A 17540-nucleotide genomic window follows, 5' to 3' on the forward strand; every position below is an offset into this window, starting at 1 on the left:
CACAATTCAAAAAGTAGTTGTCATATGACAAGATGTCAGTGCTGCCTGAGGCTCTGTTCATACTTTACTTCTGTTCTGTCTGCTTTTGGTTGGTCTTTAATGGCTGAAATAGTGTAGCATGCTTTGCTATTATATTCAGGAAACTTTGTGAAACCCAATCCATCATATTCACCATGACTCTAGTGAGAAATGCAACTACTGATATTTTCTGCTGTTTTATTCCTTATCTAATAAATTTGTCATTTTATAACAGGCAGTTCCTATACTATCCTCAATATGGCGAAAGATCTGGTGTACTTAGTCACAGGTGGATGCGGCTTTCTTGGAGAATGTATTGTAAAACTTTTACTCAAAGAAGAGTATGTGAAGGAGGTTAAAATATTTGATCTCAATGAAACTGAAGCTATAAGAAATCTAGAAACAGGTAAATACAAGAAATTATCATTCAAGGTCATAGTCAAGTACAGTCCCCGAAGCAGGGGATATCTGGATTTTATTTTCTATGATGTAATCTAATGTTATGCCATGTATTGTTAATGCATTGTATATTCACAGCATAGCTCTGTATGGTAACGGAGTTAAATAATTCTGACATAGCCCTTTGCAAGAGGTTGCTAGGTGGTGGCTGGCTCCACTCCTAGCTCTAGTGTTCTAGGAAAATCTGAGGAGGAAGAAGGGACAGGAAGGAAGCAAAGTTCATATGTTCTTTCTCCTTGGTCCTCAGGATTCAAAGACTAACAAGTCCCTGTTTGATTTACAGCAAGAGAGAAAAGAGCGAAAGGAAAAAGTTCAGAAATCTACATGGTCTAGCACCAAGAGTCAGTCAGTATGGAAACCGCCATTGAGGGCAATTCAGACTTTACTGCTGTGGAAGGATTACAGTTGATGCACATTAAAGTAACAGATTGGCCAGTTGTATCATTCAACCTATACACCACCATGTGCATTACATGTATAATGGCAAAATTACAGTTGCCAGCCACAGATTCTAATGAGAAAGACTCTAGCAAGATAGTGTGAGAAGAGGGCCATAATTTCCATGCTTGCCTAAATCCATACATCGCTATCTGGGATAGAATTGCAGTGTGTACAGTTGGAACTGTGTTTTGCTATTTTAGATATACTACAACTCTTATTTTGCACCACAGTATAAAGAGACTTCTTATTGAATTTACTCTGGCGTGCTTACTGACTCTTGCACCATACACAGGCCATTGCACATTGAACTCTACATGCCCTGCATTGCACCCATCCAAACACCTAACTAGTGTTGAGCGAAGTGCGCTTCGGATCATACATCCAAAGTTGCTTCGTTCAAAACTTTGTTTGAATGCTGTACGGAGACGGGTCTCCATACAGCATCCAAATTTATTGTCTTTGCGGAGGTGAAATTCGTTATGTCTGAAGTCTCACGAGACTTCATGGAATAACTTCGGACTTCAATTATTCAATTTGAAAACCATTATAAAACTGTTTTGAAGTCGTCTTTGGTATCGGCTGGTACCTGGGTACCGAAGCCAACTTCAGATCCCAGTTTTAAAATGGTTTTCAAGTTGAATAATCAAAGTGATTTCCATCAGCATATCAACTGTGCGGAATTTCAGAGCAGATTTTGCCCTTTGCGGTGCGTGACATCTAGGGCAAATCTGCATTAAAATCTGCAGGTAGCAAATATGGATTTTGGTGTGGATTTGGTGCAGAAACACAGCAAAATCTATAATAATTTATAGTGTTGAGCGAATCGAGCTTCGGATCCTAGATCCGAAGTCAATTTGTTCAAAACTTTATTTGAGTGCTATACGGAGATTAGTCTCTGACCTGCATTCAAATGTATGGGCTCCGAGGCAAGGCAAATTCGTTATCACCGAAGTCCCGTGGGACTTCGCCGAATAACTTCGGGATTTCATTTTTAAGCTTTAAAACATGGATCTGAAGTCGGCTTCGCTACCGCCAAGGCCGCTGTCAGACCTGGCATACTCGGGCAAGTGCCTGGGCCCACAGCTCCTGCGGGGCCCACAGCACAGCTGCCAGAGGCCAGAAGCAATGAACGCTTCCATCAATACAGATGGAAGCGCTCATTGCTGGAGCGCAGGGAGCTGCGGTCCGGTCACCACTGCTCAGCTCCCCGCACTCCTCCCCTTCTTCAGGCCAGCCGCGCTCTGAATGGTGAAGCTGGAAGACTTCTCCCCGCTCCACCATTCAGCCTGCAGGCATGGATCGCGCTGTCAGCCTGTGTGGGCGGAGCTTGCAGTCCAGTAATCTGCATAAGCTCTGCCCACACAGTGCTGCAGAGCGATCTGTACCTGCAGGGAAAAGAGGTATGTGAGCTTCAGGAATGGGACAAAGTGAGTAATTAGTGTTTTTTTGTTTTTAATACAGAGGGGTCACAGAGGACTTTATTACTATGGAGTAGGCACAAAGGACTTTATTACTATGGGGGCACAGAGGTCTTTATTACTATAGAGGGGGCACAGAGGTCTTTATTACTATGGAGGGGCACAGAGGACTTTATTACTATAGAAAGGGGCACAGAGGGCATTACTACCCTGGAGGGGGCACAGAGGGCATTACTAATGTGAAGGGGGCACAATGGGAATTTCTACTATGGAGGGAGCACAGAGCCAGAGGGCATTACTACAAGGAAGGGGGCACAGTGGGCATTATTACTGTGAAGGGGGAACAGTGGGCATTATTACTGAGAAAGGGGCACAATGGGGATTTCTACTATGAACGGGGAACAATAGGATTATTACTATGAAGGGGGCACAATGAGGATTATTACTGTGAAGGGGCATAATGGGAATTATTACTGTGAAGGGGCACAGAGAGGGCATAACTACTGTGAGAGGGCACACATCTGTACAAAACTACTGTGAAGGTTGTACAATGAGGGCAATACTACTGTGAGGGGGTACAATTTTTTTTAAAGTATGGGGGGGTGCCAGAGAAAGGACCCGCCCCGGGTGCCAAACACCGTAGGCACGCCACTGAAGCAGGGAACCATTTGCTCCCCGCTCCACCATTGAGCCGCCAGTGCTCCACAGCAGCAGTAGCACGATGTCCTTACACATCGTCCTGCTGATCTGTGTAGGAGGAGGAGTGGGGCAGGCGGGGAATCAGCCTCTGCTCCTCCTACACAGCAGCGCAATGTGTCACAGTATCCTGCTGCTGCTGATGGGGAGCGCAGATCATGGGAGGAGCCAGGTGATTGAGGCGAGGAGTATTTATTGTTTGTTTTTTTCACTTCCTGTGAAGGGGGCACATCTGGGTATAACCACTGTGAAGAGGGCACTGGGCCACTGTGAGGGGGCACATATTTTGGGATATCTACTGTGAAGGGGGCACATATCTTGGCATATCTACTGTGAGGGGGCACATATCTTGGCATATCAACTGTGAGGGAGCACATATCTTGGCATATCTACTATGAAGGGGGCATATCTTGGCATATCTACTGTGAGGGGGCACATATCTGTGAGTAGACCTGAGGGACTGAAACACTGGGTAGAAAATAAAAGTAGGCACGTAAGGACTGATTCACAAATATCCACTTTGTAGAAGGCTCTGTGTAAGGTATTAAATCTACAGGGTGGGCCATTTATATGGATACACCTTAATAAAATGGGAATGGTTGGTGATATTAACTTCCTGTTTGTGTCACATTAGTATATGTGAGGGGGGAAACTTTTTAAGATGGGTGGTGACCATGGCGGCCATTTTGAAGTCGGCCATTTTGAATCCAACTTTTGTTTTTTCAATAGGAAGAGGGTCATGTGACACATCAAACTTATTGGGAATTTCACATGAAAAACAATGGTGTGCTTGGTTTTAACGTAACTTTAAAAATCAATGGCCGAAGTTATTTATCGAAGTCTCTCAAGAATTTGCCTTGCCGGAGCCTATACGTTTTAATGCTGTACAGCGATAGGTCTTGGATAGTTTGGAGCGAATGGACTTTGGACCTAGGATAAATAAAAATGGAAATAATAATAAAAATAGAAATGTGCAAATGAGTCTCTAGGAGCAATGGGGGCACTGCCGTTATACCTAGAGTGATGAAGTTTTCACTGCCTGGCCCTGTCAATTAAATTGGAGGGGTTGTGGCAGTCGCAAAGAGAGCAAGAGAGAGCAGAGCCTCTAGGTGTAACAGCAACGCCCCAGTTGCTCCTAGAGGCTCATTTTCATATATTAAAACCTAATTTTTCTCAGCAATGCGGGCACATATGAACATAGGACCATCACAGATGCCTTCAGCTGCCAAGTGCACATGTAACAGCCAGTTGCATAGGTACAAATATGCTTACAGATGCCCTTTAAATTTATGCAGATTTTCTATGCAGATTTTAATTTGCTTCTAACTGCATTTCTGCACCAAATAGGCACCAAAATCTGCATGTGTTTTCTGCAGATTTTGTGGAGGATCTGCCTCAGATTTCACCTTTTGCCTTGCATAAACAATTGGTATGCTGCAAATTTCAAAATCCTCACTGCAGGTTAATTTCCACATGGAAAATTTCTGCACCATTTACATAAGATTTTAAAACTAGATTTGAACTATCATTTCCACCCGTTTCTGTCATAAATGAAAGCAAATCCGATGGGCCGTGGGCAGTGGTAAACCACCAATGAGGCCAGGTGAGGCGATCGCCTCAGGCAACACCAGGTAGGGGCAAGAGGGGGGCAGCAGAAGGGCCATGGGCTGAAGGGATGGGGTTAGGTTAAGAGATTGGCATTAGGGAGAGTGGGGGTGCCATTTCAGTTTTTGCCTCAGGCCTCATGCACACGACCGTTGTATGCATCCGTGTCCGTTGTTCCGTTTTCCGGAACAACGGACACGGTTCTGCGGACCCATGGACTTTCAATGGGTCCGTTGAAAACTCGGAAAATGCACCGTTTTTCATCCGCGTCTGTGATCCATGTTTCCTGTCCGTCAAAAAAATATGACCTGTCCTATTTTTTGGACGGACAACAGTTCACAGACCCATTCAAGTCAATGGGTCCGTGAAAAAACACGAATGCACACAAGATTGTCATCCTCGTCCGTGATCCGTGTGCGTAGGCTACTTTCACACAGACGGATCCGCTGATCCGTCTGCATAAAAGCTTTTTAGATCTGAGTTTTCACTTCGTGAAAACTCAGATCCGACAGTATATTCTAACACAGAGGCGGTCCCATAGTGATGGGGAAGCTTCAAGTTAGAATATACTAAGAACTGTGTACATGACTGCCCCCTGATGCCTGGCAGCACCCGATCTCTTACAAGGGGCTGTGATCTGCACAATTAACCCCTCAGGTGCCGCACCTGAGGGGTTAATTGTGCGTATCATAGCCCCCTGTAAGAGATCAGGTGCTGCCAGGCAGGAGGGGGCAGACCCCCCTCCCTCCCCAGTTTTAAATTCAAAGGTGGCCAGTGTGGCCCCCCCCTCCCTCCCCTGTATTTAACTCATTGGTGGCCAGTGAGGCCCCCCTCCCTCCCTCTCCTGTATTTAACTCATTGGTGGCCAGTGCGGCCCCCCTCCCTCCCCTGTATTTAACTCATTGGTGTCCAGTGCGGCCCCCCTCCCTCCCCTGTATTTAACTCATTGGTGGCCAGTGCGGCCCCCCTCCCTCCCTCACCTGTATTTAATTCATTGGTGGCCAGTGCGGCCTCCCCTACATAAATACAGGGGAGGGAGGGAGGGGGGGGGGGCCGCACTGGCCACCAATACATTTTAAACTGGGGAGGGAGGGGGGTCTGCCCCCTCCTGCCTGGCAGCACCTGATCTCTTACAGGGGGCTATGATACGCACAATTAACCCCTCAGGTGCGGCACCTGAGGGGTTAATTGTGCAGATCAAAGCCCCCTGTAAGAGATCGGGTGCTGCCAGGCAGCAGGGGGCAGTCATGTACACAGTTCTTAGTATATTCTAACTTGAAGCATCCCCATCACTATGGGAACGCCTCTGTGTTAGAATATACTGTCGGATCTAAGTTTTCACGATATAACTCAAATCCGATAGTATATTTTAACATAGAGGCGTTCCCATGGTGATGGGGACACTTCAAGTTAAAATATACCATCGGATTGGAGAAAACTCAGATCCGATGGTATAATAGGGACTCCTGACTTTACATTGAAAGTCAATGGGGGACGGATCCATTTGCAATTGCACCATATTGTGTCAACGTCAAACGGATCCGTCCCCATTGACTTGCATTGTAAGTCAGGACGGATCCGTTTGGCTCCGCACGGCCAGGTGGACACCAAAACGACTTTTTCCTTCATGTCTTTGGATCCTCCAAAAATCAAGGAAGACCCACGGAAGAAAAAACGGACACGGAACCCGTTTTTGCGGACCGCAAAAAAAACAGTCGTGTGCATGAGGCCTCAGGCAGCAGAAAGGCTAGGTGCACCCCTGGCTATGGGAGACCACATCCCTCCTGCATAGCCCCACCCACTCCACTTTTAAATGGTGACAAGAGAAGTAAAAAGTCACAAAATATGTCACAAAATATTTGTGACTTTGTACTACGCCACATTAATAGCTTGCATACTTTGGTAAATGTCTGCCAATGTGTCTCTGACTTCACCATTGTCTCTTATTGAAATTTTTAGCATCTACCACAGTTACTTTAATTAAAGGAGATATTACTGACTTTGACCAGATTTCATCGGCTGTTAAAGGCGTTGACGTAGTGATTCATACTGCTGCTCTTGTGGACAGTTTAAATATATTTCCTTTAAAGAAACTAGAAGCTATAAATGTTGGAGGTAAGTTGAACATTTTATTATATATCATTTCATGTCAATATTGCTGCCTTAAGACTGTATTACAGTAAAAGATTTTTAAGGTGGTTGTTGGGAATAGCCTGCTGATTAGTGGAGGAGACTGTTGCTATTATATGCAGCGATCTCCTCCATAGTATGGGGAAGAGTGATCGCTAATGTCATCACTCATCCCCATACTGACTTGTTGTTTTCCTGCTTAAAAATCTGGATTGCCCTGTGAAAGAGTGTTTGCTAGTTCACCAGGTAATCGGCGGCAGTACCACACTGCCAGATCATTGGTAACGAGCGTTCCTACGAGTGCTCGTTAGCGATGATCTGGCTGACTATCGGCCATTGTAATACAGCCTTTAAGCATTTTCCAAAGATTAAGCTGATCTGTTTGCCCTGCCACTGGAGCTCCCAGAGTTCAGCTGGACTGTCGGAAAACACAGCAGTAGGGTTAGGGTGCCCATATAACTTGCGTCCAGACATTGCAGATAATATCTAATTGGTGGGCTGCATCTTTACTAATTGCAATCATTGAATTCAGTTGGTTGTTCACATCATGTATGTGAATGTTAGGTTCTCCAGAGAAAGAGATGCACTTGGTTGTCACCTGGAGAGTACACAGAAATTGTGGGGCTTTATAGCAAGGTCAGAATTAACCCCCTCCCCATATAGCTACCCTGTATATTTAACTTTCCTTACTGTTATTTTGTTGTTATCTTTAAAAAGCATACACTATACTGATACATAGATAGATGTATGTGTAGATACCAGCAGCACAACTGCTGATTTACTTTTCATATCACCTTTTGCGTTTTCATTTTACAATTTGCATTTAAAGCTGTCCAATATTCAAATAAATGTTAATTGGGATGGGTGGGTGGGACTAAAAATTTAAATATATGTTAATAAGCCTTGGACTGAACATCCACCCTACAATGCCCTCTCATGCTTTAGTGATGTGTTATGCTTTCAATGTTGTTACTGCTTTATAGTCACACTTTAATTTATGTTATTTTTGCCAGTTCTGTTGTCTCCAGCAGCTTTCTTCCATTATGTCTTGTTTCCCCTTGCCTGTAGCATATGGTCCCGCCCACTGCCATTACTATTCACTGCCAAGGCCACTCATGATTTTGCCAGTGAGGTTGGAGCTACAGTTCATCCTCTCCTGATGCTGCCTGTCCATTCACAATACACCCGGTCACTTGTCACTTTGTCAAAAAAATGAAACATAAAGATTCCAAGCAAAAAGAAATTGCTTTACCTAGTATCCAATAATTAATAAATGGTTAAAAAAATGAAAAAATAAACCACATATAATTTGTCACCTCATCCTCCAAAAAAAGAGTAAAAAACATCATATGTATGTCATATATTAAATATACCGTATGGTGAACCTCATAAAAAATAAAAATAAATAAACAATGACAGAATTGCAATGGTTGTTCACCTCGCCTCATGAAAAAAATAGATAAAAAACTATCAAAAAGCCAAATGGTGCCAATAAAAACTACCCCATCCCATAAAAATTATCCCCCCACAAAGCTCAGTCAATAAAAAAGTTATGGCTTTTAAAAAAACATTTGAGCAAATTCCAGGTTAGAAAATCCAGATGTCGCTCCTTCCCTTCTGAGCACTCCTGTGTGCCCATACAGCAGTTTACAACCACATATGAGCTGTTGTCATATTCAGGATAAAATGTGAAGCAAAATGAGGTGAGCTTTTACTCCTGATAATAAGTGATGAGCGTCAGGTGCAGTATTCGAATTTGCGATATTTCTCGAATATTTTGTAGAATATTCGTCATATATTCACGAATTCGAGAATTCGAGATGATATTCTTGATTGCGAAAATCGGCAATGTATTATTCGCGTAATGAGTGTGAAATACCGACGTGGGTCACTTATGCTAAATTTTTCAAGCTGGTGAGGAGAAAATGGTTGACACGGCAGAACATTAGAATAGCTTTATATGCAGATAGAGTGCTCCAATATATTTGCACTTACGAATTTTCGGCAATTAATGATGAGCATATTTTTTCGCAATACGTGCAACTTGTATAGTAAGGGGCAGGCAACTTTTCTATTGGTTGCTAGGGATGTTGCTAAGCTGTGACAACGCCTTCTCATTGGCCCACAAGCTAGAAGAAGAAGATCACCTGATGTGTACTGTGTTAAAAAAATAAATAAAATGAATATTCGTCATTACAAATATGTAGCACTATATTCTAAATATTCGCAAATTCTTGAAGTGCCGATATTCGCAATAAAAATTAGCTTTTCGAATATTCGCGCTCAACACTACTGATAATCTTTGCAAAACTGAAAAATGTGGAGAAAAAACAACATTTTACTGGAAAAATCTTAATTTTTCATCTTCTAAATTTCTAAATTCTATGAAACACCAGTGGGGTCAAAGCACTCATTATAACCCTTGATAAATTTCTTGAGGAGTGTCGTTTCCAAAATGGGGTTACTGTTTGCAGGTTTCCACTTCAGGAGCATCTCAGGTCTCTTCAAATGCAACATGGTGCCTGAAAACCATTTCAACAAAATCTGCCTTCCAAAAGCCATACGGTACTCCTTCCCTTCTAAGATCTGTTGTGTGCTCATACAGCAGTTTACGATCATATATGCAGTGTTTCTGTAATCTACAGAATCAAGGTAATCTATATAGAAGTTTTTTGTTGTTAACCCTTGCTGTTCCAGGAAAAACTTTTAATTTTGACCTCCATTTTACTTTAATTCCTGTGGAACACCTGAGGGTTTAACAAAGGTTCTAAAATCAGTTTTGAGGGATGCAGTTTCTAAAATAGGTTCATCTATGGGTAGTTTCTATTAAGTAAGCCTCTTAAAGTGACTCCAGAACTAATCCGGTCTTTTAGAAAGTCAATTTTGGAAATTTTCCTGAAAATTTTATAAATTGCTTTTAAAATTCAAAATCAACTTAAAGTGGAAATGTGGTAAATGTTAATTAATAACTATTTTCTGAGGTATGTTTATCTGTATTAAAATTAGATACATTCAAATTTAGAAAATTGCTAATCTTTCCAAATTTTCCTTGAATAAATGCAAAAGATATCAACTGAATCTTACCTCTAACACAAAGTACAATGTGTAATGAAAAAAACAATCTCAGATTCACTTGGATAAGGAAAAGCATACAAAAGTTTTTACCACATAAAGTGACACTTCAGAATTACAAAATTAGGCAGAGAAGGTGAAAAATGTCTCTTTGACATGATTGGTCATGTGACATGCACACATTATCTCAAAGGCCCTTTACCTTCTCCTAACAGTTCTTGTACATTGCGGGTTTGTTCAGATTTTTGCCTGAAATGCAACAAAAACTGCAATAAAAGCATGATGCACAATAATCCCTAAAGACATACAGTACCTGTGTGCAGGAGCGCAGGGCTGGAAGCTGAATTGCCGCACCCCCAGCAATCCTAGCACAGCCTGGAGGCAAGAGGATTAGTTTGTCTCATGAATGATGTGCTCCTGGATGCCGAGTCCAGCACCATTTCAGCCTCCACCCCCGCTACACGATGTGTTGGGACTTGGAGGCTCTTCCCCCTTACTGGGTTTAAATAGAGTAAGCATAGACATATTGATCAAATATTACATAACACTGAAAATACCTAAAAATATCTTATCATACAAATGCCTCACAGACTACCCCATTTCTGTCTTTTGATACTAGACCTATGTTCATTGAGGCAAATTTTTGTTTAGATGTCTGTCCCACATATAATGTGCCCTATGGACATTTCAAGCAATAAACTACACTGCGTGTATCAGAAGTAGTAAAACTTTTAATAGGTGTTTTAAAACCTGTTGTTGGATGGTAGTTTACTTCCCCTGTAATAATGGCATGACAGTTCAAAAAACTTAAAGGGAACCTGTCACCGGGATTTTGTGTATAGAGCTGAGGACATGGGTTGCTAGATGGCCGCTAGCACATCCGCAATACCCAGTCCCCATAGTTCTGTGTGCTTTTATTGTGGAAAAAAAACGATTTGATACATATGCAAATTAACCTGAGATGAGTCCTGTACGTGAGATGAGTCAGGGACAGGACTCATCTCAGGTTAATTTGCATATATATCAATTTATTTATTTTTACACAATAAAAGCACACAGAGCTATGGGGACTGGATATTGCGGATGTGCTAGCGGACATCAAGCAACCCATGTCCTTAACTCTATACACAAAATCCCAGTGACAGATTCCCTTTAACCACCTCAGCCCCCTTAGCTTAAACACCCTTAATGACCAGGCCACTTTTTACACTTCTGAACTACACTACTTTCACCGTTTATTGCTCGGTCATGCAACTTACCACCCAAATGAATTTTACCTCCTTTTCTTCTCACTAATAGAGCTTTCATTTGGTGGTATTTCATTGCTGCTGACATTTTTAAATTTTTTGTTATTAATCGAAACTTAACGATTTGAAAAAACTACATCCATATATACATTTTTCTCTAAATTTATTTTTCTACATGTCTTTGATAATAAAAAAATGTTTGGCTAAAAAAAAAAATGGTTTGGGTAAAAGTTATAGCGTTTACAAACAATGGTACAAAAATGTGAATTTCCGCTTTTTGAAGCAGCTCTGACTTTCTGAGCACCTGTCATGTTTCCTGAGGTTCTACAATGGCCAGACAGTACAAACACCCCACAAATGACCCCATTTCGGAAAGAAGACACCCTAAGGTATTCGCTGATGGGCATAGTGAGTTCATAGAACTTTTTTTTTTTTGTCACAAGTTAGCGGAAAATGATGATTTTTTTTTTGATTTTTTTTTTTTCTTACAACGTCTCATATTCCAGTAACTTGTGACAAAAAATAAAAACTTCCATGAACTCACTAGGGCCATCACGAAATACCTTGGGGTGTCTTCTTTCCAAAATGGGGTCACTTGTGGGGTAGTTATACTGCCCTGGCATTTTAGGGGCCCAAATGCGTGCGAAGTAGTTTGAAATCAAAATCTGTAAAAAATGACCGGTGAAATCCGAAAGGTGCTCTTTGGAATGTGGGCCCCTTTGCCCACCTAGGCTGCAAAAAAGTGTCACACATGTGGTATCGCCGTACTCAGGAGAAGTTGGGCAATGTGTTTTAAGGTGTCATTTTACATATACCCATGCTGGGTGAGAGAAATATCTTGGCAAAAGACAACTTTTCCCATTTTTTTAAACAAAGTTGGCATTTGACCAAGATATTTATCTCACCCAGCATGGGTATATGTAAAATGACACCCCAAAACACATTACCCAACTTCTCCTGAGTACGGCGATACCACATGTGTGACACTTTTTTGCAGCCTAGGTGGGCAAAGGGGCCCACATTCCAAAGAGCACCTTTAGGATTTCACTGGCCATTTTTTACAGATTCTGATTTCAAACTACTTACCACACATTAGGGCCCCTAGAATGCCAGGGCAGTATAACTACCCCACAAGTGACCCCATTTTGGAAAGAAGACACCCCAAGGTATTCCGTGAGGGGCATGGCGAGTTCCTAGAATTTTTTATTTTTTGTTGCAAGTTAGCGGAAAATTATGATTTTTAAAAAAAAAAAAAAATTCTTACAAAGTCTCATATTCCACTAACTTGTGACAAAAAATAAAAACTTCCATTAACTCACTATGCCCATCACGAAATACCTTGGGGTGTCTTCTTTCCAAAATGGGGTCACTTGTGGGGTAGTTATACTGCCCTGGCATTTTAGGGGCCCGAATGCGTGAGAAGTAGTTTGAAATCAAAATCTGTAAAAAATGACCGGTGAAATTCGAAAGTGGCTCTCTGGAATGTGGGCCCCTTTGCCCACCTAGGCTGCAAAAAAGTGTCACACATCTGGTATTGCCGTACTCAGGAGAAGTTGGGCAATGTGTTTTGGGGTGTCATTTTACATATACCCATGCTGGGTGAGATAAATATCTCGGTCAAATGCCAACTTTGTATAAAAAAATGGGAAAAGTTGTCTTTTGCCAAGATATTTCTCTCACCCAGCATGGGTATATGTAAAATGACACCCCAAAACACATTGCCCAACTTCTCCTGAGTACGGTGATACCAGATGTGTGACACTTTTTTGCATCCTAGGTGGGCAAAGGGGCCCACATTCCAAAGAGCACCTTTCGGAGGGCAAAGACCCCATTTTGGAAAGAAGACACCCCAAGGTATTCAATGAGGGGCATGGCGAGTTCATAGAATTTTTTATTTTTTGGCACAAGTTAGCGGAAATTGATTATTTATTTTTTTTCTCACAAAGTCTCCCTTTCCGCTAACTTGGGACAAAAATTTCAATCTTTCATGGACTCAATATGCCCCTCACGGAATACCTTGGGGTGTCTTTTTTCCGAAATGGGGTCACATGTGGGGTATTTATACTGCCCTGGCATTCTAGGGGCCCTAAAGCGTGAGAAGAAGTCTGGAATATAAATGTCTAAAAATTTTTACGTATTTGGATTCCGTGAGGGGTATGGTGACTTCATGTGAGATTTTATTTTTTGACACAAGTTAGTGGAATATGAGACTTTGTAAGAAAAAAATAAATAAAATTCCGCTAAAAATGTCTGAATGGAGCCTTACAGGGGGGTGATCAATGACAGGGGGGTGATCAATGACAGGGGGGTGATCAATGACAGGGGGGTGACCAGGGAGTCTATATGGGGTGATCACCCCCCTGTCATTGATCACCCCCCTATAAGGCTCCATTCAGATGTCTGTATGTGTTTTGCGGATCCGATCCATGTATCCGTGGATCCATAAAAAACATACGGATATCTGAATGCAGCCTTACAGGGGGGTGATCAATGACAGGGGTTTGATCAATGACAGGGGGGTGACCAGGGAGTCTATATGGGGTGATCACCCCCCTGTCATTGATCACCCCCCTATAAGGCTCCATTCAGATGTCTGTATGTGTTTTTCGGATCCGATCCATGTATCCGTGGATCCGTAAAAAACATATGGACATCTGAATGCAGCCTTACAGGGGGGTGATCAATGACAGGGGGGTGACCAATGACAGGGGGGTGACCAGGGAGTCTATATGGGGTGATCACCCCCCTGTCATTGATCACCCCCCCTATAAGGCTCCATTCAGATGTCTGCATGTGTTTTGCAGATCCGATCCATGTATCTGTGGATCCGTAAAAAACATACGGACATCTGAATGCAGCCTTACAGGGGGGTGATCAATGACAAGGGGGTGATCAATGACAGGGGGGTGACCAGGGAGTCTATATGGGGTGATCAGCCCCCTGTCATTGATCCCCCCCCTATAAGGCTCCATTCAGATGTCCGTCTGTGTTTTGCGGATCCGATCCATGTATCCGTGGATCCGTAAAAAACATACGGACATCTGAATGCAGCCTTACAGGGGGGTGATCAATGACAGGGGGGTGATCAGGGAGTCTTTATGGGGTGATCACCCCCCTGTAAGGCTCCATTCAGATGTCCGTATGTGTTTTGCGGATCCGATCCATGTATCAGTGTATCCGTAAAAATCATACGGACGTCTGAATGGAGCCTTACAGGGGGGTGATCAATGACAGGGGGGTGATCAATGACAGGGGGGTGATCAGGGAGTCTATATGGGGTGATCTGGGGTGATCAGGGGTGAATAAGGGGTTAATAAGTGACGAGGGGGGGGTGTAGTGTAGTGTGGTGCTTGGTGCTACATATTAATGAGCTGCCTGTGTCTTCTGGTGGTCGATCCAAACAAAAGGGACCACCAGAGGACCAGGTAGCAGGTATATTAGACGCTGTTATCAAAACAGCGTCTAATATACCTGTTATGGGTTAAAAAAATCACATCTCCAGCCTGCCAGCGAACGATCGCCGCTGGCAGGCTGGAGATCCACTCACTTACCTTCCGTTCCTGTGAACGCGCGCGCCTGTGAGAGGACGCGCCGGCGCGTCCAGGAGGAATCAATCAACCACCTCCAGGACGCGTCGCTGCGTTCGGCGGTCCGGAGGTGGTTAAAGGGCATCTGTCAGCAGATTTGTACCTATGAAACTGGCTGACCTGTTAACCTTCTGCTTACAAAATGCACTTTAGACATGGAAATGTACTTGTTTGGGTGTCAAGCACCATCTCTCTTGTTAGAGTTACACTTTCTATTGTTTCTATTTTTTTATAGTGTTTGATTAAAGTACTCAAATGCATATAATATTTTTTCTTATTGTACACACAGGGACCGAGAATGTTATAAATGCATGTCTGGCCATGAATGTGCCTTATTTAGTCTACACGAGTTCAATAGCAGCAGTAGGACCAAATAAAAATTGTGATCCAATGCTGAGGTAAGAAAAATCTGCATTGCTTTGTTAATACAGAATGAATGTTTTGAGACAAAACCCAAAAAAGAGAGTTCTAATGCCCAATCATTGTATAGCAGAAGGTTGCCATGAGCCCAAATGCTGAAACCACCTAAGTACACAAACATAGTAAGGGCAAAGTAGTCGTAAGTAAGGCCTCATGCACACAACATCATTTCCGGCCCCATTGAAGTGAATAGGTCCACATCCGAGCCGCCAAAACTGCGGCTCGGATGCGGACAAAACCACGGCCGTGTGCATGAGGCCTAAGGCCCCTTGCAGACGAGCGTGTCCGGATAAGGTCCAGATGCGTCCCGGTGCATTGCGGCAAACCCACGCGAGTAGGAACGCAATTGCAGTCAGTTTTGACTGCGATTGCGTTCCGATGTTCAGTTATTATCGCGCGGGTGCAATGTGTTTTGCACGCGCGTGATAAAAAAAACTGACTGTGGTACCCAGACCCGAACTTCTTCACAGAAGTTCAGGTTTGGGTTAGTTGTAGTGTAGATTGTATTATTTCCCCTTATAACATGGTTATAAGGGAAAATAATAGCATTCTGAATACAGAATGCATAGTACAATAGGGCTGAAGGGGTTAAAAAAAATTAACTCACCTTAATTCACTTGTTCGCGCAGCCGACATCTCTTCTGTCTTCATCTGTGAGCAATAGGATCTTTGATGACGTCACTACGCTCATCACATGGTCCGTCACATGATCCATCACTATGGTGATGGATCATGTGACGGACCATGTGATGAATGCAGTGACGTCATCAAAGGTCCTATTGCTCCAAGATGAAGACAGAAGAGATGCCGGCTGCACGAACAAGTGGATTAAGGTGAGTTAAATATTATTATTTTTTTTTAATCCCTCCAGCCCTATTTTACTTAGCATTCTGTATTCAGAATGCTATTATTTTCCCTTATAACCATGTTATAAGGGAAAATAATAATGATCGGGTCTCCATCCCGATCATAACCTAGCAACCGTGCGTGAAAATCGCACCGCATCCGCACTTGCTTGCGATTTTCACGCAACCCCATTCACTTCTATGGGGCCTGCGTTACGTGAAAAACGCACAAAGTGGAGCATGCTGCGATTTTCACGCAACGCACAAGTGATGCGTGAAAATCACCGCTCGTGTGCACAGCCCCATAGAAATGAATGGGTCAGGATTCAGTGCGGGTGCAATGCGTTCAACTCACGCATTGCACCCGCGCGGAATACTCGCCTGTGTGAAAGGGGCCTAAGTGTGAGGATTGTGTAACAGAGAATGTGGTCACAGATTTAACTGAAATCTGATTGATAATAACGATCACCATAATTCTATCTGTTGATACAATATAGTGGTCCCTCAAGTTACAATGGCCTCAGGTTACAGTGGTCTTCCCTGGACCACTGTAACTTGAAACCACATTCAACATACAGTACAATGTTACAAACCTCTGTAGCAAACATAGTTGGCTCAAAGATCTAGCCAGTCAGCGTGGGCATTTTAGTGTGCCAGAATGAGTGTCACGGCCATGGCTATGACCGTGACTCCTGAACCGCATGCGGTTGCCAGCGGTTTAGTTTGGTTGTCAATCACAGGTGAGGGCTGTGGTATTTGCCTCACCTGTGATTGACAACCAAACTAAACCGCTGGCAACCACATGCGGTTCAGGAGTCACGGTCATAGCCATGGCCGTGACAATGAGTGGATGCCAGTTGAGGGTAGATTAATTTAATATTTCTTCTATACTTGGTTTACTGTATAAAACCCTGAAGAAGCTCCTGTACTCTACATAAAATCACTTCTGGTAGTTATTTCTATTATGTGTAAGGACTTGCTTTATTTACATCAGTTATCTGCTTACTATTCTTTATTGTTTCTTACATTGGAATGGCATTTTAGGTTTTCAAAACCAATTAGCAGTTTTCCATAGAGTTAAGGTCTCAACTTACAATTTTCTCAAATTACCATGATCATTCCAAAACACATTAATATTGTACTGTAACTTGAGGAACCTCTTGTATTCAGGGCCCGATTGGCCATACACCTTACAGGGAAATTTCCCGGTCGACCGATGGCCAGGGAGCTGCCTGTCTGAGCCTTCCTCACGGCAAGCCAGTGGAGGTTCTTGAGGATGTATTTTGTGGTGGACTGTGGTATTTGGCTCTGTTGGGGTGGTATAGTGTGTCAAGATATGGTATTGCTGGCTACTTGTGTTGGCCCTGCCTTCCATCAACTTGGACCACTTTGGGGTCACTTTTAGTATTTTTTCCAGGGCCACTTTAAGTTTCCAGTCCGCCCTTGCTTGTATTGAAGTCTGCACCTTTTATACCATGTGAACCGCTTTCAATTTATGATGGTTAATGATTAAAAGCTACATTCAAGTAATACATATTCACATATTAAATATTAAGAAAACAAAAGATCATGGCATTTTATTTGCAGATTGAGATTTCAATT

General features: G+C 42.9%; 1 protein-coding gene across 1 annotated transcript in view; it reads left to right on the forward strand.

Moving 5' to 3' along the window:
* The window catches only part of LOC120994736 (3 beta-hydroxysteroid dehydrogenase type 7-like), a 100312-nt gene that overhangs the window by 15607 nt on the left and 67165 nt on the right, over positions 1 to 17540 (forward strand). Inside the window, exons 2-4 of the mRNA XM_040423520.1 lie at positions 254 to 424; positions 6597 to 6752; positions 14963 to 15071. Coding sequence (XP_040279454.1) covers positions 277 to 424; positions 6597 to 6752; positions 14963 to 15071 — 413 coding nt within the window. The 5' untranslated portion in view covers positions 254 to 276. The remainder of the gene's footprint in view (positions 1 to 253; positions 425 to 6596; positions 6753 to 14962; positions 15072 to 17540) is intronic.

The sequence above is a fragment of the Bufo bufo genome, chromosome 3, assembly GCF_905171765.1.
Source record: "Bufo bufo chromosome 3, aBufBuf1.1, whole genome shotgun sequence".
In the NCBI taxonomy this organism is placed as follows: domain Eukaryota; kingdom Metazoa; phylum Chordata; class Amphibia; order Anura; family Bufonidae; genus Bufo; species Bufo bufo.